General features: G+C 34.9%; 1 protein-coding gene and 2 long non-coding RNA genes across 5 annotated transcripts in view; 2 read left to right on the top strand and 1 right to left on the bottom strand.

Moving 5' to 3' along the window:
- Nucleotides 1–222: 222 nt before the first annotated feature.
- On the top strand, nucleotides 223–4,116 carry LOC138709140 (uncharacterized). Its single transcript, XR_011334842.1, has 3 exons — nucleotides 223–700; nucleotides 1,156–1,285; nucleotides 2,423–4,116. It is a non-coding gene; the product is annotated as an uncharacterized lncRNA (long non-coding RNA).
- A 1,750-nt stretch (nucleotides 4,117–5,866) lies between these two features.
- On the bottom strand, nucleotides 5,867–9,785 carry LOC138709138 (uncharacterized). The gene is made up of 3 exons (XR_011334841.1): nucleotides 9,502–9,785; nucleotides 8,917–9,046; nucleotides 5,867–7,779 (listed from the first exon to the last, which is right to left on the bottom strand). It is a non-coding gene; the product is annotated as an uncharacterized lncRNA (long non-coding RNA).
- Nucleotides 9,786–15,448: 5,663 nt separating this feature from the next.
- The window catches only part of Elp1 (elongator complex protein 1), an 89,287-nt gene continuing 77,071 nt past the window's right edge, over nucleotides 15,449–27,664 (top strand). For 2 of the 3 annotated variants that reach the window (XM_069839676.1, XM_069839677.1), the window contains exons 1-3: nucleotides 15,449–17,127; nucleotides 22,191–22,599; nucleotides 26,116–26,281. In XM_069839676.1, the coding sequence (XP_069695777.1) occupies nucleotides 15,972–17,127; nucleotides 22,191–22,599; nucleotides 26,116–26,281 (1,731 nt within the window). In that variant the 5' untranslated portion in view covers nucleotides 15,449–15,971. The remainder of the gene's footprint in view (nucleotides 17,128–22,190; nucleotides 22,600–26,115; nucleotides 26,282–27,664) is intronic. The other variant, XM_069839675.1, reaches the window with a different exon arrangement.

The raw sequence follows: 27,664 nt of genomic DNA, 5'->3' as shown, positions 1-27,664 counted from the left end.
GCATTCCTATTCTGTTTAAATCTTGTATAAATTATGGAATGGACGAACATGGCTGCTTAAGGAAGAAATTTGAACTGATCGAGTTAATTTAGAAGTTACTGGTGCTTTCCTGCAACAAGAAATAATTCGCAACGTTAAAGGTAAGAAAGAAATACGTTTGAGATTACATCTACACGGTTCAACTTTTCTTTCAACTTCACACATTCAGACAATGCCTGCAAAATTGGTATTTAATAATAACGGAAGTGCACACAATGTGCAGGATAATATATTATTTTAGCTTTCGCTGCTGCAGAACTTGGTCAATGAAACTAATCGGTTTTTACTCTCCATCACATGGTATCTTGGTATTTTAATATTAATATGGCGTACCTTGTAGATAGAAAATCTTAATGGATCTTAATTCAACATGCGCTTTAAACTTGATTCTTTCAATATTCTTCCCAGACTGCGTGCGTACGAGCATGAAAAACTGAACCGTGTAGATGCAGCTTAACTGCACCGTCATGTTTTCTAATTTAAACTGAATTCTTCCATCATATCTTAAACGTTTATTAAACTGAGATCTGTAATTGTTTTCAGGGATAAACTTCAGAACGCGATTACCTTCCTTCTACCACTACCACATGATGAACTTACTTCTGTGTTGAATTACAAGAGTGTATTAGGCCTAACTGCAATTACGCCAAGAGCTTTAAAGGTAAGCTAACAGAGTTAATATACACTTTGGGTATGAACGAACATCTCATTTTTGTATATAGCTAAGTTAAGTTGGTCAGACATCTTAAAATTCGTGGGACAGAATCTGATATGACTAAATATGTTGTTCCCGGTTTAATTCTTTACAGTTGCGTTACCAAAGGATGGCGGCGTACCCTAGCTTGGTAACGCAATAGTAAAGAAGTGTCGTTCCCGAAAAAAAGATATTTTAGAAAATTTGACTTTACAGTTAACAGTAGTACCTTTACTGGAATAATTTTGATAAAATAAAGAGTTAAATTGCCGGATATATTTATTATTTTTATAGACTCTTGGATAGAATTCTTCCAGGAATATTTCACAAACGTTGATTATACTGCAATCCTTCAATTGTTCTATGAAATGTAGTGTTATTAATGCATTATATGATACTAGGCTACTGCTGGTTTGTTTCAGTTAATAGAAAGACAAATGGCGGAGTTTTACACTGTGAATGTGCTGCAGTGTACTGTCAGAAATCGGATAGTAATGAGAAGACCTGGTTATTCCTGTTTCCTGTGCCAAGTAATGCAGCACAGCTTAAAAGGTAAGCAATGGCATTGGCATAAGCTCAATGCAAAGATATCCTTATATATCTTCAGTAAATAGTCAGGGTTGGTAAACTGTAGTGATTTTTAAATTTAAGTGAGAATTATTTGTCGAATTCAGATTTGTTTATTAAAATGAGTTTTTGCCTTCTTTTGTAATTCATTTAAACTTAATTTGTGCATTCGTTCCTACATAATTGTGTATTTTTTAATGTATTATTTTAAGTAAATAACAATATCGCTTCAAAAATAATTTACTATGTTTACACATAGGCCTCATTATTAATACATAAAGAGTTACAGCACTAATAACCTGCACTTAATGATAATAATAATTAGCTTAGACTTAGGCAAGATATAATGCTCAGTTTGTTATTCATTAGAAAAGAATTCAACTATTTAGGGAGATTAATATTTACAAATAAATTTATCAGAACAGCTTAGCATTGTGTGTTTTCAAAATAAATACATAGTCCATTTGGCATTGTGCAACTTTTACTTTGAATATTGTTATAAGCTACAACTGTTCATTTCAATCCTCAGCATCATACTGTGCTTTAATTAGGTGGTGATTCCGAAAGTAGGCTCTACTTGACTACCTGTACCATGTGTTCTGTTGCGCCTTAATTAGGAGTTGGGAAAAGACATATGAGAAGCAAACTTTCAAAACCTGTCCATTTCTTCAGAAAATGCTAGAATTATATGTCTGTAATAAACAAAGATTTTTCTGTGGTGAAATTTTATATGAATTCATAGGAAGAAAAATATATTTCACCATAGAAAATATTTTGTTCATTGCAGAGATGCAAGTTTTTGGCATCTGAAGTGTATTTTGTAAAAATGGACATGTCAAGTTTTGCAAGTTTGCTACTCATATATTGCTAATAGTTTTAAGAAGCAGCAGAACAATCATATGTAAAAACGTTTATATTTTTTTTCTTCAGGAAGTTAATTTCTCATCTTAATCATGTTAGGTGCATATAATTTTAATCTGTGCTTTAAGTAGTAACAATTACCTGATGTAAATAAAATGAAACTTATTTTATTTACATCATGATTAAATCATTAATTTAAATTAATACCAACCCTGGTTTGTGTATTTTTTGAAGATAATAATAGAATTTTGATTGTAACAGGTACCACATGTGGGCAGCTGTGGCAGAAAATCCTCATCCTTACAGAAGGGCCTATATATGTGCAAGCCATTTTCGCAGTAATCAGTACAACGGTGACTTCAGGCACAACTTACTAAGAGGGGCCATTCCATCAAGAGATGCTTGGTATCCCACTCAAGAACTACGACCCACTTCATCACCAGCCTACTTACATTAACCTTTTTCACCACCTAACATAATTGCTTCATTCATTGCACTTCACTGTGGCATCAATTTGAACCTGTATTCTCTTTCAGTGAGTGATTCATTCATTGTATTTATCATTTAACAAAATTGTGTCTAACGATCTTTAAGACCCTAAGTTAACATTACATAGTAATATAAATACAAATAATAATTACTAGTACAATGAGCATTTCAGTTGTGTCAGCTATAGGGCATAGGAGGGAGTCCAGTGGCAGCGATACGAATCTGCAGCTTCTGCAACTGGTGAGATTTGGGTGCATTATATAGAATTTTTAGAGAGTAAATATGTTGATGTTTTCTAATGCCAGGCATTTGACAAAGTCATTTGACCTCTTGCACTCCAGTATTTTTCAAAATTATTGTCATGGTCAGCCACTGAAGCACAGATTTTGAGGTGTTCCAAATCCATTTCTTGGTTTGAGTAGCACAATGGACAGTTAGGAGACTGATATATTCCAATTCTATGCAGCAAAATAGTCCCGCAATCGGATTTCCAGGCGGGACTACTTTAATGGTACAGAAGCAACTAAATTTCTTATAATGGAATGCTTGTCGTATAACATCAGCTAAGAAGAGAGTAAGTATGGTACAATATTTTGTCTCTTCTCACTTTATAGATCTCTTGGATATGGAACAAGTTTTGATAGTGAAATCATTGTAATAAGTGAAAGTCTCAGGAATCTTCTATGCCACATCAATAAATTTAAGAATGCAGTTATATTGTCAGACCCCAAAGCAGCTATTCTATCAATAGTCTCTAAATACACACCTTCATCTCAAAGAGCAGAAATAACTAAAATGCTCTCTCAATTAATATCACTCAATAAAAGAATTGTATTCCAATGGATACCATCCCATTGTGGAATCCTGTGAAACGAGAATGCGGATGCTATAGCAAAGAAGGGCAGCACTGCTACTTACAGACCTGTTACTAAATCTACGTATTACTCTGTGAAAAGATTTATTAAATCTACATATTTAGACTTCAACAAACAAAATTTGATAACACAATCTCAAGGGAAAAAATGGAACTCTCTGCCTCATAATCCACAGTTAATTCCCGATTTACCACGAAAATCGTCTGTAGCTGCATTTAGATTGGCAACAGGCCATGACTGTCTGGCCAAACAAACACCTGCATAGAATTGGAATATATCAGTACCCTAACTACCCACTGTGCAACTCAAACCAAGAAATAGATTCGGAACACCTCAAAATCTGTGCTTCAATGGTTGGCCATGATAATATGTTCGAAAAATATTAGAGTACAAGAGGTCAAATGACTTTATTGTCAAACCCCTGGCATTAGAATACAACAACATATTTTGAGCAATGGGGCCACAACCAAATAAAACAATCAGTATCAAAGCTCAAACTCAGGAAATGTTGCGAAGTATAGACTTACCTCTAATAAATTGTATTGCACTTTTTCTAATATGTTCAGTGTTTTGAATCAACTATACATCAGAGAATGAAAAATAATTTTTTATTTGTATTTCTTAATGGTGTTTTTATTAAAAGTCTAAGTTAATTTTATGTCTGTTGTACACAAATAGTTTTATTTGTATTCTTTATCAGTGGTGATTATTGATTACTTAGATTTTTAATATCCATATATTTAACTAATGGCAGTTACTTTTAAAAATAGATGTTCAGCTCTGACGGTGTAAAACAAATAAAGAGGTGTTTTATAAATGTTTATGAACGTGCGTTGTACTATGTCACAGCAAAACATCTTATGACTATTTTCAAGCTAATGTTTGACATAAAAAAATTAAAGAGCGAATTATAATTATATAACTGACCAATAATAACTTCGAAGTCAATATTCCAAAGTCAATCTTTGTTTTTATCTTCCAATACATGATGCATAACATTATTTAAAAATAGTGCTTAAGGTGTTTTGGAGAGAAGTATCCTATCCTATTCGCATCCTGTATCTCAATTACATATTTGATCTAGAAGATGCAAAAAACTTTTATTAGTCAAATTTGATAAATTAATTTAATAAAAGGGTTAAAGGACGGTGTTAAAAGAGGGAATGTGTTAATGGTTTTCAGTTTCATGTTCAACCGTTATATTTATATTCACATGTTAAAACAAAAATGTGATATAAATATTGTGGTTAAACATGTTATTTAAACTGATAAACCATTACACACTCCTTTGGCGATATGAAAAATACTAGTATGTGTTGGTATAATAATTATCTGCAGTACCGATCGGGCTCTAATGTTGGCATAGCGGATACCTGTAATACCGATCGGGCCGTGTAACAAGGGATGTAGTTCCACATTCTGTCGCTATGTCTAACGAGATGTAGTTCCGATGTTTTGCCGCCAAGTGTCTCGACGTCGCGTCAATAGCGTGTCGAAGGTAATACATTGAGTTGGGGGTCTTTCTATTTATTTGTCTATGGTCTAGATCATAGACAAATAAATAGAAAGACAACCAACTCAATGTATTATTTATTTGTCTATGGTCTAGACCATAGACAAATAAATAGAAAGACCCCCAACTCAATGTATTACCTTCGACACGCTATTGACGCGACGTCGAGACACTTGGCGGCAAAACATCGGAACTACATCTCGTTAGACATAGCGACAGAATGTGGAACTACATCCCTTGTTACACGGCCCGATCGGTATTACAGGTATCCGCTATGCCAACCTTAGAGCCCGATCGGTACTGCAGATAATTATTATACCAACACATACTAGTATTTTTCATATCGCCAAAGGAGTGTGTAATGGTTTATCAGTTTAAATAACATGTTTAACCACAATATTTATATCACATTTTTGTTTTAACATGTGAATATAAATATAACGGTTGAACATGAAACTGAAAACCATTAACACATTCCCTCTTTTAACACCGTCCTTTAACCCTTTTATTAAATTAATTTATCAAATTTGACTAATAAAAGTTTTTTGCATCTTCTAGATCAAATATGTAATTGAGATACAGGATGCGAATAGGATAGGATACTTCTCTCCAAAACACCTTAAGCACTATTTTTAAATAATGTTATGCATCATGTATTGGAAGATAAAAACAAAGATTGACTTTGGAATATTGACTTCGAAGTTATTATTGGTCAGTTATATAATTATAATTCGCTCTTTAATTTTTTTATGTCAAACATTAGCTTGAAAATAGTCATAAGATGTTTTGCTGTGACATAGTACAACGCACGTTCATAAACATTTATAAAACACCTCTTTATTTGTTTTACACCGTCAGAGCTGAACATCTATTTTTAAAAGTAACTGCCATTAGTTAAATATATGGATATTAAAAATCTAAGTAATCAATAATCACCACTGATAAAGAATACAAATAAAACTATTTGTGTACAACAGACATAAAATTAACTTAGACTTTTAATAAAAACACCATTAAGAAATACAAATAAAAAATTATTTTTCATTCTCTGATGTACAGTTGATTCAAAACACTGAACATATTAGAAAAAGTGCAATACAATTTATTAGAGGTAAGTCTATACTTCGCAACATTTCCTGAGTTTGAGCTTTGATACTGATTGTTTTATTTGGTTGTGGCCCCATTGCTCAAAATATGTTGTTGTATTCTAATGCCAGGGGTTTGACAATAAAGTCATTTGACCTCTTGTACTCTAATATTTTTCGAACATATTATCATGGCCAACCATTGAAGCACAGATTTTGAGGTGTTCCGAATCTATTTCTTGGTTTGAGTTGCACAGTGGGTAGTTAGGGTACTGATATATTCCAATTCTATGCAGGTGTTTGTTTGGCCAGACAGTCATGGCCTGTTGCCAATCTAAATGCAGCTACAGACGATTTTCGTGGTAAATCGGGAATTAACTGTGGATTATGAGGCAGAGAGTTCCATTTTTTCCCTTGAGATTGTGTTATCAAATTTTGTTTGTTGAAGTCTAAATATGTAGATTTAATAAATCTTTTCACAGAGTAATACGTAGATTTAGTAACAGGTCTGTAAGTAGCAGTGCTGCCCTTCTTTGCTATAGCATCCGCATTCTCGTTTCACAGGATTCCACAATGGGATGGTATCCATTGGAATACAATTCTTTTATTGAGTGATATTAATTGAGAGAGCATTTTAGTTATTTCTGCTCTTTGAGATGAAGGTGTGTATTTAGAGACTATTGATAGAATAGCTGCTTTGGGGTCTGACAATATAACTGCATTCTTAAATTTATTGATGTGGCATAGAAGATTCCTGAGACTTTCACTTATTACAATGATTTCACTATCAAAACTTGTTCCATATCCAAGAGATCTATAAAGTGAGAAGAGACAAAATATTGTACCATACTTACTCTCTTCTTAGCTGATGTTATACGACAAGCATTCCATTATAAGAAATTTAGTTGCTTCTGTACCATTAAAGTAGTCCCGCCTGGAAATCCGATTGCGGGACTATTTTGCTGCATAGAATTGGAATATATCAGTCTCCTAACTGTCCATTGTGCTACTCAAACCAAGAAATGGATTTGGAACACCTCAAAATCTGTGCTTCAGTGGCTGACCATGACAATAATTTTGAAAAATACTGGAGTGCAAGAGGTCAAATGACTTTGTCAAATGCCTGGCATTAGAAAACATCAACATATTTACTCTCTAAAAATTCTATATAATGCACCCAAATCTCACCAGTTGCAGAAGCTGCAGATTCGTATCGCTGCCACTGGACTCCCTCCTATGCCCTATAGCTGACACAACTGAAATGCTCATTGTACTAGTAATTATTATTTGTATTTATATTACTATGTAATGTTAACTTAGGGTCTTAAAGATCGTTAGACACAATTTTGTTAAATGATAAATACAATGAATGAATCACTCACTGAAAGAGAATACAGGTTCAAATTGATGCCACAGTGAAGTGCAATGAATGAAGCAATTATGTTAGGTGGTGAAAAAGGTTAATGTAAGTAGGCTGGTGATGAAGTGGGTCGTAGTTCTTGAGTGGGATACCAAGCATCTCTTGATGGAATGGCCCCTCTTAGTAAGTTGTGCCTGAAGTCACCGTTGTACTGATTACTGCGAAAATGGCTTGCACATATATAGGCCCTTCTGTAAGGATGAGGATTTTCTGCCACAGCTGCCCACATGTGGTACCTGTTACAATCAAAATTCTATTATTATCTTCAAAAAATACACAAACCAGGGTTGGTATTAATTTAAATTAATGATTTAATCATGATGTAAATAAAATAAGTTTCATTTTATTTACATCAGGTAATTGTTACTACTTAAAGCACAGATTAAAATTATATGCACCTAACATGATTAAGATGAGAAATTAACTTCCTGAAGAAAAAAAATATAAACGTTTTTACATATGATTGTTCTGCTGCTTCTTAAAACTATTAGCAATATATGAGTAGCAAACTTGCAAAACTTGACATGTCCATTTTTACAAAATACACTTCAGATGCCAAAAACTTGCATCTCTGCAATGAACAAAATATTTTCTATGGTGAAATATATTTTTCTTCCTATGAATTCATATAAAATTTCACCACAGAAAAATCTTTGTTTATTACAGACATATAATTCTAGCATTTTCTGAAGAAATGGACAGGTTTTGAAAGTTTGCTTCTCATATGTCTTTTCCCAACTCCTAATTAAGGCGCAACAGAACACATGGTACAGGTAGTCAAGTAGAGCCTACTTTCGGAATCACCACCTAATTAAAGCACAGTATGATGCTGAGGATTGAAATGAACAGTTGTAGCTTATAACAATATTCAAAGTAAAAGTTGCACAATGCCAAATGGACTATGTATTTATTTTGAAAACACACAATGCTAAGCTGTTCTGATAAATTTATTTGTAAATATTAATCTCCCTAAATAGTTGAATTCTTTTCTAATGAATAACAAACTGAGCATTATATCTTGCCTAAGTCTAAGCTAATTATTATTATCATTAAGTGCAGGTTATTAGTGCTGTAACTCTTCATGTATTAATAATGAGGCCTATGTGTAAACATAGTAAATTATTTTTGAAGCGATATTGTTATTTACTTAAAATAATACATTAAAAAATACACAATTATGTAGGAACGAATGCACAAATTAAGTTTAAATGAATTACAAAAGAAGGCAAAAACTCATTTTAATAAACAAATCTGAATTCGACAAATAATTCTCACTTAAATTTAAAAATCACTACAGTTTACCAACCCTGACTATTTACTGAAGATATATAAGGATATCTTTGCATTGAGCTTATGCCAATGCCATTGCTTACCTTTTAAGCTGTGCTGCATTACTTGGCACAGGAAACAGGAATAACCAGGTCTTCTCATTACTATCCGATTTCTGACAGTACACTGCAGCACATTCACAGTGTAAAACTCCGCCATTTGTCTTTCTATTAACTGAAACAAACCAGCAGTAGCCTAGTATCATATAATGCATTAATAACACTACATTTCATAGAACAATTGAAGGATTGCAGTATAATCAACGTTTGTGAAATATTCCTGGAAGAATTCTATCCAAGAGTCTATAAAAATAATAAATATATCCGGCAATTTAACTCTTTATTTTATCAAAATTATTCCAGTAAAGGTACTACTGTTAACTGTAAAGTCAAATTTTCTAAAATATCTTTTTTTCGGGAACGACACTTCTTTACTATTGCGTTACCAAGCTAGGGTACGCCGCCATCCTTTGGTAACGCAACTGTAAAGAATTAAACCGGGAACAACATATTTAGTCATATCAGATTCTGTCCCACGAATTTTAAGATGTCTGACCAACTTAACTTAGCTATATACAAAAATGAGATGTTCGTTCATACCCAAAGTGTATATTAACTCTGTTAGCTTACCTTTAAAGCTCTTGGCGTAATTGCAGTTAGGCCTAATACACTCTTGTAATTCAACACAGAAGTAAGTTCATCATGTGGTAGTGGTAGAAGGAAGGTAATCGCGTTCTGAAGTTTATCCCTGAAAACAATTACAGATCTCAGTTTAATAAACGTTTAAGATATGATGGAAGAATTCAGTTTAAATTAGAAAACATGACGGTGCAGTTAAGCTGCATCTACACGGTTCAGTTTTTCATGCTCGTACGCACGCAGTCTGGGAAGAATATTGAAAGAATCAAGTTTAAAGCGCATGTTGAATTAAGATCCATTAAGATTTTCTATCTACAAGGTACGCCATATTAATATTAAAATACCAAGATACCATGTGATGGAGAGTAAAAACCGATTAGTTTCATTGACCAAGTTCTGCAGCAGCGAAAGCTAAAATAATATATTATCCTGCACATTGTGTGCACTTCCGTTATTATTAAATACCAATTTTGCAGGCATTGTTTGAATGTGTGAAGTTGAAAGAAAAGTTGAACCGTGTAGATGTAATCTCAAACGTATTTCTTTCTTACCTTTAACGTTGCGAATTATTTCTTGTTGCAGGAAAGCACCAGTAACTTCTAAATTAACTCGATCAGTTCAAATTTCTTCCTTAAGCAGCCATGTTCGTCCATTCCATAATTTATACAAGATTTAAACAGAATAGGAATGCCAACATCCAACAATTGATCAACTGAGCAAATGAGGTTAATAGGTCATACACAGTATACTAGTATGGCTACTTTGTCCTCGAATGAAAATGCAAATTAGCTATATAGTAATAGTAATAATAATCCGAATGTTATAAAACTGACACATTCTGTAAATAATGGATATTAATAATATCTGTTTAAAACTGTGATATTGGCAAAACTTATAACCAAAGAACTTTCGAAACCAAAGAGTTTTGTACTGCTAATTTTACAAACTCTATGATCGAAATACAGCCAGCGCTGTCCTGACCACATGCGGCAAACTAAGGAACATCTATGAGCATCCAACATCTATCATTTGAGTTACACCCCCCTGGTCTAGATAACACTCATGATAAATAAGAAACTAACTATAAGTGGAAAACAACTAAAATTCTACATTAACAATAGTAAATGTTGCAACAAAGCAATTAAACAAGAAGTTTAAAACAACTAAAGTTCTATATTTGATTATTCTATCCTTAGAAACTAAGAAATACATACAAATAAAAAGATTTAGTTGGAGAACAACTATTTTGGTAACACTGAACCAGCACAGAAGCACGCAGGAAAAATAGCAAGGAACCTATCCTCGAAATCCAGCAAGCTAGCCATCCACGGAGCCACCACAGCGCATTATTAACGGTGAGTGACCACGCAGGCGATCCATCCGCGCAGCCTTCTTGGAATCCATCACAGAAACACGCACTGTCTGAACCGGGCTTAAGAATCGAATCACTAACGAGTTTCTGTAGTGAATAAGCATCCATGGAACGAACACACAAAATATGCATATTTTGCGCTTTTCTACCTATTATTAGCAACGAGTTAGAAAGAGAAGACTTTCTAACTCGTTGATTATTAGTTATTGTTCAGTGTAGCCAACACATAAGAAGCCATGAGCATCTAGTGCCAACATTAGTTTAAACGGGTGGGCTGCCAGATATTTATGGAGAAAATGGAAGCATGTTTAAACTGAATAGTAAAGTTGAACGGGTTTAATTTATCCCAAGTTTAACTAACTTTGGAGAAAACGGCCCTAAACGATGCAATATAACTGCCGCCATTTGTTATGTTGAGTCTCAGCTATTGTGAAATGTACCTGCTAAAACGGTTTAAGTACATGTTACTATTAGAGCCCATGTATGGTGGGTCCCTATCACCACGGCATGGCGCGTCCTCAGGTTGCGGATAGAGGAGACGGCCTCCAGATATGGAGGGTAGCTGCGAATATATTGAATAAGCAGTCGTGGACAGCCGATAAGGGGTGGTCCTCCAGCTTGGGGGTTGGGCGAAGGGCTAACAACCCATCACCGTAAAAAACAGCTTGTTACGAATTCCTACAGTAAGCCTCGGAATAGGACTGATTCTCTGGCACGACCACAGCAAAGGAATAAGGTTTTGAGATTTGGCACTTGGAACGTAACTAGTCTTTATAGAACAGGAGGGGTAACATTAGTAGCAAAAGAACTAGCTAGATATAGAATAGACTTCGTAGGAGTACAAGAGGTTAGGTTAGATGGGAATGGCATATCACAAATAGGAGATTACTTGTTGTATTATGGGGAAGGAAACAATAATCACCAATTAGGAACAGGATTCTTTGTACATAAAAGAATAAAATCAGCAGTAAATAAGGTCGAATTTATCAGTGACAGGTTATCATATTTAGTACTTAAGGGTAGATGGTGCGACATCAGAAATCCAGACGTTTGAGATGGGCAGGGCATGTAGCACGTATGGGCGAATCCAGAAATGCATATAGAGTGTTAGTTGGGAGACCGGAGGGAAAAAGACCTTTAGGGAGGCCGAGACGTAGATGGGAGGATAATATTAAAATGGATTTGAGGGAGGTGGGGTATGATGATAGAGACTGGCTTAATCTTGCACAGGATAGGGACCGATGGCGGGCTTATGTGAGGGCGGCAATGAACCTTCGGGTTCCTTAAAAGCCATTTGTAAGTAAGTAAGTAAGTTACTATTAGAGCACTAGCTTTATCTATGGTGTGGTAGCTCCTTTACTTGTCTGTGTCTTGCGCATGCGCAGTGTCCCATCATTGGACTTGGAAAAATTTCTTGCGGGACACTAAGTGCAGTTTCTCCACCAACCGTTTACTGAAATAAAAATAATGCAAGAGGATGACCCTATTATGAATATTTAGGCCCTTGGTTTAGGTCACTGGAAAACAGGACAGAGCAAATGTTGGCACCCTAACCTCTTTCTTTAACTTTATCCCTTCCATTACCAAACAAAAATTTTAAACAATAATTGTGCCAATTCACCAAACAAAAAGCTGCTTTTATTACACTATTTATAAATATTCATTTTTATTGAGCATGTATTTAACAATTATTTCAACATCCTACTTTAAAATACTTTCTCTTGCTCCCTTGCTCTGGGTATTTGCCCATTCTAGCTAATTATAAATTAGGTCCTGTGAATATTACATAAATAGATAAGGTCACATACTACAATGTTAAAAATAAAAGCTATTTCCCTCAGAATTATCAAGATCCTGGGTACATTAGGTAGGCCTAATGTAGTGGGTTACCGAACACGTTAAAAAGCTGGAAGTTGTCTACTTGAAATTAATTAAGATCGTGATTTTCGGAGGGAAAGGAATAAACTAAAGGAAATTAATTTTTATATTAAAATGGATCCACATATGACACCAGATAATGCACATTAACACAAGACACAAATTATTGTACGATCTTGCCTATCAGAGAAAAGTGGAATCGAGAATGCTTTCCAATAAATTCAAGAAAACAGCTGATTAAATGATACACAACACTTCACATGGGTATAAATGATTTATTTATTTGTGAAACTAGTAGATGCATTCCTTCTTTATTCGCGTTGATTTGATTATAGCATTAATTGTCTGTAAACAACTGACATCGTGACTTGTGGCTGACATATTGAAAATCTGACGCGCCATCAATAATCTTGGCTCTGATTGGCTTAGTTATTCAGTGTAGCCAACACATGAGAAGCCATGGGCATCTAGTGCCAACATTAATTTAAACGGGTGGGCTGTCAGATATTTATGGAGAAAATGGAAGCATGTTTAAACTGAATAGTAAAGTTGAACGGGTTTAATTTATCCCAAGTTTAACTACCTTTGGAGAAAACGGCCCTAAACGATGCAATATAACTGCCGCCATTTGTTATGTTGAGTCTCAGTCTCAGCTATTATGAAACGTACCTGCTAAAACGGTTTAAGGACATGTTACCACAGTCTTATACTTACAGTCACGCAACTCATACGTATAAAATATGCCAACATTTGACAGCTGGCGCGACAGTAGCCCTCTAGCGGCAGGCAAGTTAAAAGTGTGCACACGACATATGATAACACATCAGAAAACGGGTTTTGCGTAATTTGTTTTATATTTTTATTCTATACAGTAAGTGTATATGATTCTTATTAATTTTACTTTAGAATCCTGGAAGAATTTCACACGCAGTTAATCTACAAGTTTGAAAAGCTGGGAATAAACGTAATTATTTCTGCTCCTTACAACTGAATCATGGCCCTGTTCACGTATCATGGTTTGAAATAATATAATTGTTCGTACGTGGATGGTTAATTAAATTCATTCCTAAATATATTTATGAATCATTAGAACTCTATATTTCCTGTGAGAAGAGTCAAAATTGTAGGGCATATCTCGTAGAGTACATTGCGTGGTGAACTCCTCTCCCTATTTTCTGAGAAATTAATCATTTTCCATACCGCAAATTGGGGTAAACTCGGCCGCTGAGGTAAACTTGAAAATAAAAAAGGGGAAGATTTAAACCTTAATATGACAGACATTGATTTATGAAGTTAATTATTTTTCATTTCTTAAGAACCGGTATTTCCTTTATTATTTTGAGTCACAAATAGTGCTGATATTATGGTTTAAATGTTTATGGCAAGTTTACCGCATTTTACATTACATTTCCAGTTTTCACACATAAGGTTAATTTTAACTTATCCTACTTATATAATACGTAATTTGCATGCCCTTACTGTTAATATAACGTAGGTGAGAACTAATAAATGAACACACAATTTTGTTGAAAAAATTGTGACTTCAATTAACTCAGAAAATGTAGGCCTAATTTTATTTTCAGAGCAGAAGTGGTGTAAGTCAAAATGGGTAATGAGGGTTAAAGTAAACATTCTTTAAAATACAGCGCAAAGTAGCGGTTAATATTGAATTTATTTAAACTATTAGTAGTCAGTGAATAGCACGAAGGATATATTAATTGCTACTTTGCGCTGTATTTTACAGAATATTTACTTTAAACATCGTTATCTAATTTTGACTTACACCACTTCTGCTCTGAACAGCTCAAATAATCACTGGGAATGTTAAATCAACACCAATAACAGTCATGCAAATTATTACAGAAAAGATTGCTTTTTTTATATTAAATTTAAAAAGGCTCTTGAGAACTTAATACGTCTGCCACATGAATCTACACCAACATATCAGAAATTTATCGACACAGTCTGGATTTATTCAAGAAGTGAATATTTTGCAAAAGGATTACAATACTCCATAAATTCTTGAAAAATTAACACCATGATCCCTACTTGAATGCAATATAACGTTCAACTTTTGAAAAATATGAAGAAAAAAACACGAATACAAAAATTATGGAATTACTTGCATTAATACATTATCCAAAATCGGAATGGTTACACATTTACACATATGATTTCTGCAAAAAAAAAAAAAATAATAATAATATACTGTAACAGGTATTTACTTTGTTTTTATTTAAACTCTCCTTCCTGACATACAAGTAGGTAACTGATAAGTAATAAATGTTTTACAGAACACAATACGTAGGCTACCTACAACGTGGATTATTGGTTATGACTGAGTTATGCTTTTCTCTTGGTCTTTAGGGAATCTGAAGAACGACAAATTCGGAGATTTAAACTTGTTGTTACTGCAATTTTCGTCATTGCACACATTGCCTTTATTCCGATGCATGATTAAAACGTTATTATAACATCTCGCATCCCTTTAAAGCACGTGCTGGCTGAACGAGACTATGACCAGTGCCTTGCCTGCCGCTTGGGCGCTAGTGTCGCGAATGTTGGCAGAAAAAGTGTTGAAGTTTCGTGACTGTAAGTATTAGACTGTGATGTTACTATTAGAGCACTAGCTTTGTCTATGGTGTGGTAGCTCCTTTACTTGTCTGTGTCTTGCGCATGCGCAGTGTCACATCATTGGACTGAAAAATTTCTTGCGGGACACTAACTGCAGTTTCTCCGAATTTTGTTAACTGATTTCATTTTAAAAATACGTGCGTTTGTTTGCAAGAAAGGAAATCAGCAAATTGTTATTAAATTTTAATTGTTTATTTTGCCAACGTAGGGACTAATAACACACTGTCTGTAACAGAAATTCGTGTGTACCGTTGCTTGCCGTTGCTAATCTCGTAAGCAACGGTGTGTACGCACCTCTTGGACGTCAAAATACCGACCTCTTTGGATAGGACGTCAAAGACGCAAAGTGGAAGTGATTTGTAAAGAATGATTATTTCTCCACGTGAAAATTGTGATTTCTTGTAAATACAGCAAGATTTGTACGTGAAGTGGGATGAAAATGCCAAAATATTGGGCATGTATTATTTAAAGTAAAGTTGAAACTGAGCAAGTGGAATTTAATTGTAAATATAATAACGCAGTCATGTGGGATGTTAGTTTAAGAATTCGAGGTTAGATGTTCTGAATTCTTAAAAAGATGAAAAATTTGTTTTTATACCAGTATATCCGGAATGACTATCCTATTTTGGACAGTGTTAATTGCTTTTGCGTTTCGGCTCATTCTAAAGAAGTATTTGTATATAGTGAAGACATAATCTACAGACTATCAAATGAAACTGGACAACTGGATACACTGTTCAGGCTTGAAGAGTATTATGATAAACACATTCCTGCGCTTTTGGATATTAGTTTTAATTCAGTAACAGCTTGCCTTTGTTTAGCTTTCGGAAATGGCGATGTTTTAACATATGACTCTACTTCCAACGAAATTCAATGTGTGGGGTGTGTAGAGAGTGGTCTGAAATCCGTGAAATGGAGTCCGGATCAAGAATTAATTGTTATGGTAACTGGTCAGAATACAATTATAATTATGACTGCAACATTCGACCCTATTACGGAGGTTGATCTCCTCCAAAGTGGGTTTGGAGAAAAACAATTTGTCACTGTGGGATGGGGAAGAAAAGAGACCCAATTTCATGGGTCAGAGGGAAAAGCAGCAGCCCGTGCAGTATCGAAACCTGTTGTGCATATATTGGATTCAGACGATGGTCTGTCAAGAATTAGCTGGAGAGGTGATGGAAGTCTCTTTGCAGTAAACATGGTACATCCAGAATCAAATTCGAGATGTATACGTATATTTTCTCGTGATGGAATATTACAGTATACAAGTGAACCATCACCGGGATTGGAAGGTTTAATGTCGTGGCGGCCATCAGGCAATCTTATTGCTTGCTCACTGAGGCTCCCTAATAAACATGTAATTGCCTTCTTTGAAAAGAATGGACTTCGACATGGCGAATTCTCACTTTCATTTGCTACAAATGACTATAAGTTAAAGTCTCTCTCTTGGAATTCTGAATCCTCGATTCTTGCTGTGTGGTGTGAGTTTCCTACAGGTAAAATGTGTCTTCAACTGTGGACAGTAAACAATTATCACTGGTATTTGAAACAGTCTCTCATGTTTCCATCAGAAAAGAAGCTCTTGGCAATTGAATGGGATATACAACGTGGGAATCGTCTTCACGTTATATGTGAGGGTTTATGCTATATTTGCTACGATTGGGCTTGGATAACAAATTCCAGTCATGGTGGTACAGATAGCGATGGAGCTTTTGTGGCAGTTATTGATGGAGGTAAGGAAAGGGAATAGCTATATGTAATGAGCCACAGTAATTTATACATAAGCCGTTTTAACACAAATTGGGTTCACGGTAAAATACTAATTTCTAATTTTTACTCCATTTAGGCCTATATTATATTTTTAGCCCATGGAAAATACTTTTTTGCGAAAACATTCTCCTGTTACTCACTATTTTATAGGAATATTGTGGATCACTGTAGCTTAATCGAGTAGAGGTAGAATTTTGTAATGCCATAGTTTTTACTGATAGCCCATGTATTGTGTGTTGCAACTCTGTAACACATTTAACAGACCTTGTTGTTAGCATTGTCCTAAGCTCTGTCTTACATACCTAGTAATTTACTCTGTCTTGGAGAGTTTCTGTTTCATATGTTCATGACAAAATTCATTATAGCCTATAGGCTAAGGATTAGGCCAACACAACTCTGTTCATGCCAGAAGAACATACGTGGTTTCCGAATAATGTTAAAGGCTAATTGGATAATAATTTACTTTAGTTGACGGCGCATTTTCAGAACTCCTTGAGGTAATTAGCAAGGGACCATGGGTGTTTACAAGGCAGTGGGTTAGTTGATGGGATATCTAAGTGGCGTGAGGCCGGAGAATTAAGATCATTGACATTTTTTCACTTATTCTTCGGCCTCACGTTACTTAGATATTCCCTCAACTAAGCCACTAACCTTGTCACATACTTTGTACAAGACTGGAGGTCCCTAGCTAATTACTCTCCTTGATTTAAGTTGGAGAATAGATAGCAACTACTAAGGTATTTTTCTTTTACAGTGCGTTATATCACGTTAAAGTACAAATGTATTTACATACTTGGTTTCTAGTTGAGTCATATGTATTGTAAACAAAAGAAGTTCAGTGTTACACCGATTTCACACCAAAGAGTGGAAAGTTGCTGTGAAATTGGAGGCCAGCAGGATCACGCTGTCGAGGTGGAAGTGGTAGACAGCAGGGAGGGACAGCATATCTAATTTCCTTATGTTTCCTTACATTGAGATAAGTCGAGTTTTCATAAGATCGAATCAGTGACAGGTTAGGTCAGTTTAGGTTTTTAATATGCTTTGCATATACTCACAATTGTCTCAGAATATCACTAGGCCTACCGTCTACTGCTGTGGAGTAACTGTTAGGATTCCTGACCGTGAAACGAGCGGGCCCAGGTTCGAATCCTGGTTGGGACAAGTTACCTGGTTGTGGTTTTTTCTCAACCCACTAAGAGCAAATGCTGGTTAACTTTCCACACTGGACCCTGGACTCATTTCACTGGCATTATCAATTCATCTTCATTTCATTCAGATGTTATATAACCATAGCAGTTGAAAAAGCGTCGTAAAATAACCAATAAAAAATCACTAGCCCACTCAAACCCCTCTCACCCATGCTATCCCGTAGTGTCTTTGGTGGGGGGGTTTTATTTCTATCCGCCTTTTTTTTTTTTTTTAACACTATTGTAAAGATTTACCAGTACTAAAATTGGACGGAAAGCAATAATTTTCATTTTATAAAGTCACTTAGTACTTATGACTTCAGTATGTATTCTCGGTTATATTTCAATATACTTCTAATACAGTGCTGAATCTAATGAATGAATGGTTCCATGCAAATAAACTAGCACTTAATGTTGATAAAACCAGTGCAGTCAAATTTAGTACACACAATAGTGCTCAGGTTTCCTACAGTATTCGATTAAATGGAACTCATCTCAAAGAATCTATAAGCACAAAGTTTCTTGGTTTAGAATTGGATAATCACTTGAACTGGAAAACCCATATAGAATGTATTACTCGTAAATTGAGCTCTGCCTGTTATGCATTAAGATCCTTATCCACTATTGGTGATATAAACTTACTTAAAATGTCATACTTTGCATATTTTCACTCTGTAATGAAATATGGATTAATATTCTGGGGTAACTCGTCTGAAGCTAAACACGTTTTTGTTTTACAAAAGAAAGCTATAAGAATAATGGCCGGTGTGCCTAAAAGGACCTCATGTAAAAATATTTTCCGAAACTTAGAAATCTTGACTTTACCTTGTGAATACATTCTTTCCCTAATGATGCTGTATATTAAGAACCAAGATAAATTCAGTACTAATCAAGACATTCATCATTTTAATACAAGACATAAATCAGATCTTCATCTACCCTCTGTTAGTCTAAGCTGTTTTAAAAAAGGAGTTCGCTATTCATGTATAACAGTCTTCAATGCACTGCCTAATTAGATTTGAAGAACCACGAGAAAAGGTTCAGAAAAGAATTAATCAAATTTCTACATACTCATACCTTCTACACAATTGATGAATTGTTTATGCTTGTGAATTGAATTATTCTACTTAGATGACATGTACAATTTTATATAGCTCAACTAAAATGTGTTTTTATATTGACTTAATCTGTTTTACTATGTATTGTATTTTTTTGTTTAGCATAACTGATGAATTGTATGTACTGTAAATTGAATAGTATACTGTATAGGTCAACTGATGAATTGTTTAAGCTTATAAATTGAATTAATCTACTTCATATGAATTGTATAGCTTAACGAAAATAAGTTTGTAAATTGAACTAATTTGATTGTATATGTTTGTATAGTTTGGCTGATGAATTGTATATGTTCTTAAAATGATTACTAGTCTGTGTAGCTCTACTGATGAATTGTATATAGACCTACTGTAAATTGAATAGTAATATGTATAGCTCAACTGATGAATTGTTTATGATTGTAAATTGAATTAATCTACTTGATATTAATTGCACAAATTTGTATAGCTTAATGAAAGTATGCTACTTTGTATTGTATATATTTGTATAGTTTTGGCCGATGAATTGTATATGCTTTAAATTGAATAGTAATCTATATAGCTCTACTGATAAATTGTTTGTGTTTCTAATTTGAAGTAGTTTGCATGATATATATTAATCAATTTCTGTATATCACAACTGGTTGAATTGTTTATGCCTTAAATTTAATTAACTTGTTTTGCATTATACATATAGCTCAACTTATGAATGATCGTTTGCGTTCGTAAATTTACTAATCTGATTGGCTATGTATTGTGTACTTTTAGTAGAGCCATCGATGTAGCTCAGTCGGCAGACTCGCTGGGCTGCTGATCCGGAGCTGCGTTCGGGCTTGGGTTGGATCCCCCTTTGGTCTTTGGTTTCTTCCGAGGTTTTCCCCAGCCGTGGGACTGAAGCCGGATGGTCTATGGCGAGTCCTTGGCATCAACCCCTTTGATTTGATTACCCCCCCCCCCCCTTTGATTTGATTACCTGGTTGGGTTTTTCCGAGGTTTCCCCCACCAAAAGGCAAATGCTGGGTAATATTTTGGCGAATCCTCGGACCTCATCTCATCTCACTACATCTCACCCCAAAAAAAAAAATAAATAAATAAAAAAAAAATAAAAAAAGTAAAAATTGTAGAAAATTACTAAATTGTAAAACTATAAAAATTTGTAAAAATTGTAATTTGTAATATTGTAAAATGTTGACTTGTTCCACATCTTAAAGCTTCATTGCTCATGTAAGATCTATGGAATAAAATAAATTAATGAATAATAATAATAATGAATACTGTATAGTTGAAGGGTCAATTGAGGTTGACGTATTTGTTTTGATTTTATTTATTTATTTCATCCACTTAACAATGTAATTACAGAGTAGAGGAAAGTGAAAATAACAGTAGTAATACATATAATAATGGTAATTTAAACTTAAGCAATAAACAATCCAATACTATTCAACAATAGATATCAAGCAAATATAACATGAAAATCTCGGTAAACAAAAACAAAAGTAGACTATTTACAGTATAAAAGAAAACTTAGATTATATAGTAAAATAATAGAGCAAGTGGTGAAATGCAAATAACTAGTCACAGATTAATAACAGTAGGCCTAATACAATAAATGATGAGGGAGTAGGCCTACGTTAAGTCAGTAATGTTAACGTAATTAGGGGTTGAGTGAGTTGATGTTCCTTGTATAGAGGACTTGTGACACGTATTAATGAGTTAGTCTGTCATTTTGTCTTGTGCTATAGGCCAATGAAGACAGGTACATTAGTGTTAGTGTCTGATCATGGGGATTGTGTTACTCTGTGTTTTTAGCCTGCATCAATATATATTTTCATAAACATTGCGAGTCAAAGGTTAGGTTATGTTAGAAGAGGTGGTAGCTAAGTGACGTATGACTGAAGAATGTGACAAGATTAGAATGGGTTAGATGAGGGAATAGGTAAGTGATAGGAAGCAGGACTGTCAAAGGTTAGAGTAGCGGATAGCTCAGTGATAGAAGATGGGAACTGTCACAAGGTTAGAGTAGGGAGTAGCTAATTGATAGAAGACTGAGGACTATGACAACTCTAGACTGTGTTAGAAGAGAAAATAAGTGATAGGAGACAGGAACTATCACGAGGCTAGAGTAGGAAATAGCTAAGTGATAGGAGACTGAGAACTATGACAAGGTGAAAGTGGGTTAGAAGAGAGAATAGTTAAGTGAAAGGAGACTGAGGATTGTGACAAGGTTAGAGTAGGTTAGTTGAGGGGATAGGTAAGAGATAAGCCGAGGACTGTGACAAGGTTAGAGTGCTTAGATGAAGGGATATCTGATATGAGACTGAGGATTATGACAATGTTAGAGTGGGTTGGAAAAGGGAATAGCTAAGTAGGAGACTGAGAATTGTGACAGCGTTAGAAGTGGGTTAGATGAAGGGATAGGGATAGGTAAGTGACAGGAGGCCGAGGTTTGTGACAAGGTTAGAGTGGTTAGATGAAGGGATATCTGATAGGGAGACTGAGGATAGTGACAAGGTTAGAGTGGTTAGATGAAGGGATATCTGATAGGGAGACTGAGGATTGTGACAAAGTTAGAGTGGGTTAGAGGAGGGGATTATTTATTGTTGCTTTCTGCTCAATTTTCGTATTTTTACGTATTTCCCAAGTCAAATCGAGTTCTGAATAAATTTTGTCGAAAAAACGCACTGTCAGCTAAAGTAAATAATTACTGTTAAGTATAACTTTATTCATTATTTCATTTGTTTTCAGCAAAGATACTTCTGACCTCATTTCGGCGTGGAATTATTCCTCCACCGTTATGCAGTCAAATATTACAAGTTGCATTGCCAGTTAACAGTATAATGTTTGCACCACCGAACAGGAAAGATCGACTTTTAGACACTGAAGAAATAGCAAAAGATGAGAATAATGAGTGCAGAATAAATTCAAATACTTTTTGTGCAGTTCTTTGTGACGGAACTATAATACCCTTTACACAATCTTCAAGTGATTGTCATGTACAATTGACTGCTTGTTCACTTGATGGAAAAAATGCAGCAGAGTTCCATCACTGGTTGTGGATAAAAGAAGATACATTGCTTTGCTGTTACACAGTTGACTCTGTCTCAAGTTTACTGGATGTCTCATTTGACCTCATGAAAGGAAATATACACATTAGGTAAGGAGTGACATTTAGTATACTTTATTATTACATAGAATTGTAACATTTATATTTACAAACTTTTTCTTATCATTTATAAATATGATTGCTTGTTTGGTTGGTCAGTTAATTGTAAATTCTACCAAATACAGGCAAAGACGTTCTAGGATAGGATTTTTTGTCAGAGACTATCCAGGTTTCACTGTGTCCAGACTGAAACAATGTTCGTCAGTGTTGGCTAGTTCGTTTTTTATTTTAATTAAACTCATTTTAAAATTACTTCTTTAATATCAAATTATTGTTTTATAGCCTACATCTTTTTTTTTCTCTCGCATGGATGAGGGACCCGAAGGCTTGCACTGCAGCCTGAGGCTTATTGTGCTTACCACTCCTATTCTGTGAATGATTGGGTAGCCAAACGCTGCACCGTAAACCTAACCTGGGCTATGGTATGGATGATGATGATAAACTGAATTAATGATGGCAAAATGAGTTCCGAGGTCCAATGCTGAAAGTTACCCAGCAATTCTGCTTCAATTGGTTGAGGCAAAACCCCAAAAAAACCCCAACCAGGTAACTTGTCGTGATTCTGGTTGTTACTACTGTCCGTCTGCATGGTTATGTTGCAGGATCGTCGAAATGGGGAAAATCACGTGACAGTTACTTAACAGGACTCTTGTCTTGAAATTACTTTAAACAGTTTTATAATATTACGTAGACTTCTAATTCCATACAGCAAATACATTCAGGAAAAAGCCTAACAACTCAGTCACTAGCCTTTACAGAGTGATCAGCAGAAAGGGATGGGGGAAACAGAGATGCGACATAACCACTCAGACAGTAGGCCTAGTCAGTGATGTATGGTGGAAGAGGAAAGGAACTGGCCATTCTGCCTTAGTTGCCTCATGAGTGATGTCTTATTGGTGTCACGAAGTTCCTACCTGTCCTTTTCAGTTGTATCCCAGAACCAAATATTACATCTTTTAAGTGATATGGGGATGAAACCAGAAGAGGGGGTGATATTTTAATATAGCCTAATTGTTTCTCCTGAATGTGAAGGCTGAGGCCCATATTCAGGAACGACACTTCAACTTCACTTAGCTTATTTGTCGATGCAAAATGATCAATTTTTTATCATGCCGAAGAGACTGAATTATTTAAGAAAAGATCAGCCTTTATAATAGCTAGGATAAGCAAGGCAAATATCGATATACAAGTATTTACGAATGTAAGTGAATTTCTATAAGAAGATATCAGTTAATTTGGAAGACATTGCAAGTGTAGCTGAACATCACTTAGAACAGTTACAAAAAGAGCATTTGACTCGTATTTTCCAACAGATATAAGAAATAGTCGCGAGTGGATTGAAAATCACTTTTCTGGAGATATGATGAGTGTATCCTTTAATAGTAAACTGGAAGACCAATTGATCTAGCTTTTATGTGTCAGTGAACTAAAATGAAGTCAGACGAAGCCATTTTAAGTTTATTAATAATCCAACCACCTACTTGTGCGAAAAAGAATTTTTAACAATGGCAAACTTGATAACAAAATCAAGTAATAGACTTCAAGTTGATGACACCTTGCTTGTGGCTTTGTGTCAGCTTCTGGGTCATTTCTGTGACCAGGTCCAAGCACAGGTGTCTCATTAACTTTTAAGGTATGTCTATACTTACTTACAAATGGCTTTTAAGGAACCCGCAGGTTAATTGCTGCCCTCGCATAAGCCCGCCATTGGTCCCTATCCTGTGTAAGATTAATTCACTCTCTATCATCATATCCTACCTCCCTCAAATCCATTTTAATATTATCCTCCCATCTATGTCTTGGCCTCCCCAAAGGTCTTTTTCCCTCCGGTCTCCCAACTAACACTCTATATACATTTGTGCATTCGCCCATATGTACTATATGCCCTGGCCATCTCAAACGTCTGGATTTAATGTTCCTAATTGTGTCAGGTGAAGAATACAATGCTTGCAATTCTGCATTGTGTAACTTTCTCCATTCTCCTGTAACTTCATCCCTCTTAGCCCCAAATATTTTCCTAAGAACCTTATTCTCAAACACCCTTAATCTCTGTTCCTCCCTCAAAGTGAGAGTCCACGTTTCACAACCATACAGAACAACTAGTAATATAACTATTTTATAAATTCTAATTTTCAGATTTTTTGACAGCAGACTAGATGACAAAAGCTTCTCAACCAAATAATAACAGACATTTCCCATATTTATTCTGGTTTAATTTCCTCCCGAATGTCATTTATATTTGTTACTGTTGCTCCAAGATATTTGAATTTTTCCACCTCTTTGAAGGATAAATCTCCAATTTTTATGTTTCCATTTCATACAATATTCTGGTCCCGAGACATAATCATATACTTTGTCTTTTCAGGATTTACTTCCAAACCTATTGCTTTACTTCAAGTAAAATTTCCGTGTTTTTCCTAATCATTTGTGGATTTTCACGTCATCCGCATAGACAAGAAGCTGATGTAACCCGTTCAATAAGATATGTCTATACATTTAAAATAATTCACTTTCTTTTAATATGTCAGTTTATTTTACTTTTTTGTTTGAAGATGGGCTTGATGGGTCACAGAGAAAAAAAAAATCATAGCTCAGTTGGGTCGCAGGTTAAGAAGGTTGAAGACCACTCCTGTATAGCATGTTTCATTATATAGGTCTACTGTAAAAACAGCCTAATAGAAATCACTACCTACTAGCATTCTTAATAATGTTAATTCGTGATGCTGGTTTATCAGTTTTTTGTTTGATGAATAGCTACACACTGAAAATGAGGCACCTGAACAGTTGAAGCATCTTTCTAGCCACTCATGGTTTTATATTCTTCAAGGTTGAGAGTTTTTGCCTTATCTACCAATTTGACACGTACATATTAGGTAAATTCATGGCTGGTTTCCTGTGACAGTAGGTCAGTGTGATGCTGAGACTTCACCAATAAGAACACAGAACATGATATCGACCTGGACAAATAACTATGACTGAGATGGGATAAGAACCTATGACCATAGTCCACACCTGTGGAGTAACGGTCAGCGCGTCTGGCTGCGAAACCAGGTGGCCTGGGTTCGATTCCCGGTCGGGGCAAGTTACCTGGTTGAGGTTTTTCCCAGGGTTTTCCCTCAACCCAATATGAGCAAATGCTGGGTAACTTTCGGTGCTGGACCCTGGGACTCATTTCACTGGCATTATCACCTTCATCTCATTCAGACGCTAAATAACCTGAGATGTTGATAAAGCGTCGTAAAATAACCTACTAAATAACCTATGACCATAGCCTTCAGAAATTTAAAATATCCTACACGTTAACTGTTTGGTTATCATGTCAACAAATGATAAATTGATTACAGTTACAAAAATTTTCTATCTTTTAGTCTTCACATTTTTGTCTTAATTGTATCTGTTGGAGGATGTTCTTTAAAGATGTACAAGTTGTTATGATGATGTCTTATTTAAAACCAAGCATGTGTGTCTTTTAATATGTTTATTGAAACAATATGACATTCATTGCAGGAAAGAAATTTCAGTTGGTGGTATAGTGAGTTCTGTAGTATTGATTCCGGATGGTTCTGGTGCAGTTGTGCAGCTGACAGATGGAAATTTGTTTCTGTATAAATTGGATCATGGTAACATTGTTCATTACCCAAAATCTCTACCTGAAGCCTGTGAAACTATGAAGGTAATGTAATGCACTGAATTGCTTTGTAAACCATGGCACATGACTTTCACAGTGATAGGTGATTGAACTGTTGAAGATGAGTTTGAGTTTCTGTATTCTGAGATTTTAATTCCACCGATGTTTCTGAATTAGTTCTGTCATCAGGATTGTATTGATTAATTCATGAAAGAGTCATGTGCTCTATTGGGTATGTAATTGTTGGCTAATGGGACAACAGAGTCAGTGACCTTTCCAGATCTTGAATGGTACGATTAAATAAGTCCTGAAAGAATGAAATATCAGTCCATATTGGCAAAACCCAAAGTCTATTTCAAAATTAACCATTCTTGTCAAACCCAGTTTATGACTTTGTCTTATTTGCCAGATCATTAGCTACATAAAAACTAGATAATTTGCTATATATGATCTTCATTAATAAACTATAAATACATTTTACCCCAACTCAGATTGGTTACACATTTATACAGATAGTCCCAAATATCAAAATGATGAACCACTGGGGCTGGAATATATTCCAAATTATTCAGTTTTTATTAGTCTACAGGGAGTCCTACTTACTCACTTTGACAGAGAAATTACAGCAATCAACAGGGCATTAACACGACTTATTTATCAAATTATTATGTTAAAAAATGATGTTATATTTAGCGAGTCAATTTCTGCAATTCAAGCCATAGCTTCAATCAGTATTCCTACAGATTCCAAAATCGCAGAAATTCAATTATCCATACACATACTGGCAAAACAAAATAAAAACTTGCTGCTGCTGCTGCTGCCACCGCCACCCATTGTGGTATTATGCCTTTGTACCAGTCATCTGATATTTAACTTCCCATCGAAACATTTCTTATTATTTTGCACAATCATTTACATAAATTTGGCATTGCAGATTTAATCATTACACCAGTATTTCATCAGCTTCAGGTAAAAGTTTGTTTTTAATGTTACTAATTACTATTTCAACATTTAACATATCTATCCCTATATCATTTTCGTCTGTTTTACTGTATAAATCAACCTCACCTAATTCAATCTGTGTATATACAGTAAATTTTTTAAATAATTCAGCCATACATTATTAACTTCCTCTATTTTCCAAACTAATGATCCCATATTATCTACGACTTGTGTTGTATCTGTTACTACTTTTGTCATGTTTCTCATTATAGTGTAAAATTATTTTCTGCTAGCTGCCATATCTGCTTCCAATTCTTAAGTAAATTTTATGCAGCTCTCTTTTCTACAAATTGTATAATTTTATTACTTGATTTAGCTAATCTTTCCCGTTTTTACCTCTTTTTTTCTGTCCTATCTTTAAAACAGTCTTTCCATTTGTCATTTTGATTCTTTCATTTCACCAGTTGTTTGTATCTCCTTCTTTCA

The sequence above is a fragment of the Periplaneta americana genome, chromosome 11 (genome assembly GCF_040183065.1).
Source record: "Periplaneta americana isolate PAMFEO1 chromosome 11, P.americana_PAMFEO1_priV1, whole genome shotgun sequence".
NCBI lineage: Eukaryota > Metazoa > Arthropoda > Insecta > Blattodea > Blattidae > Periplaneta > Periplaneta americana.
This window is presented reverse-complemented; position numbering and strand designations above follow the sequence as displayed.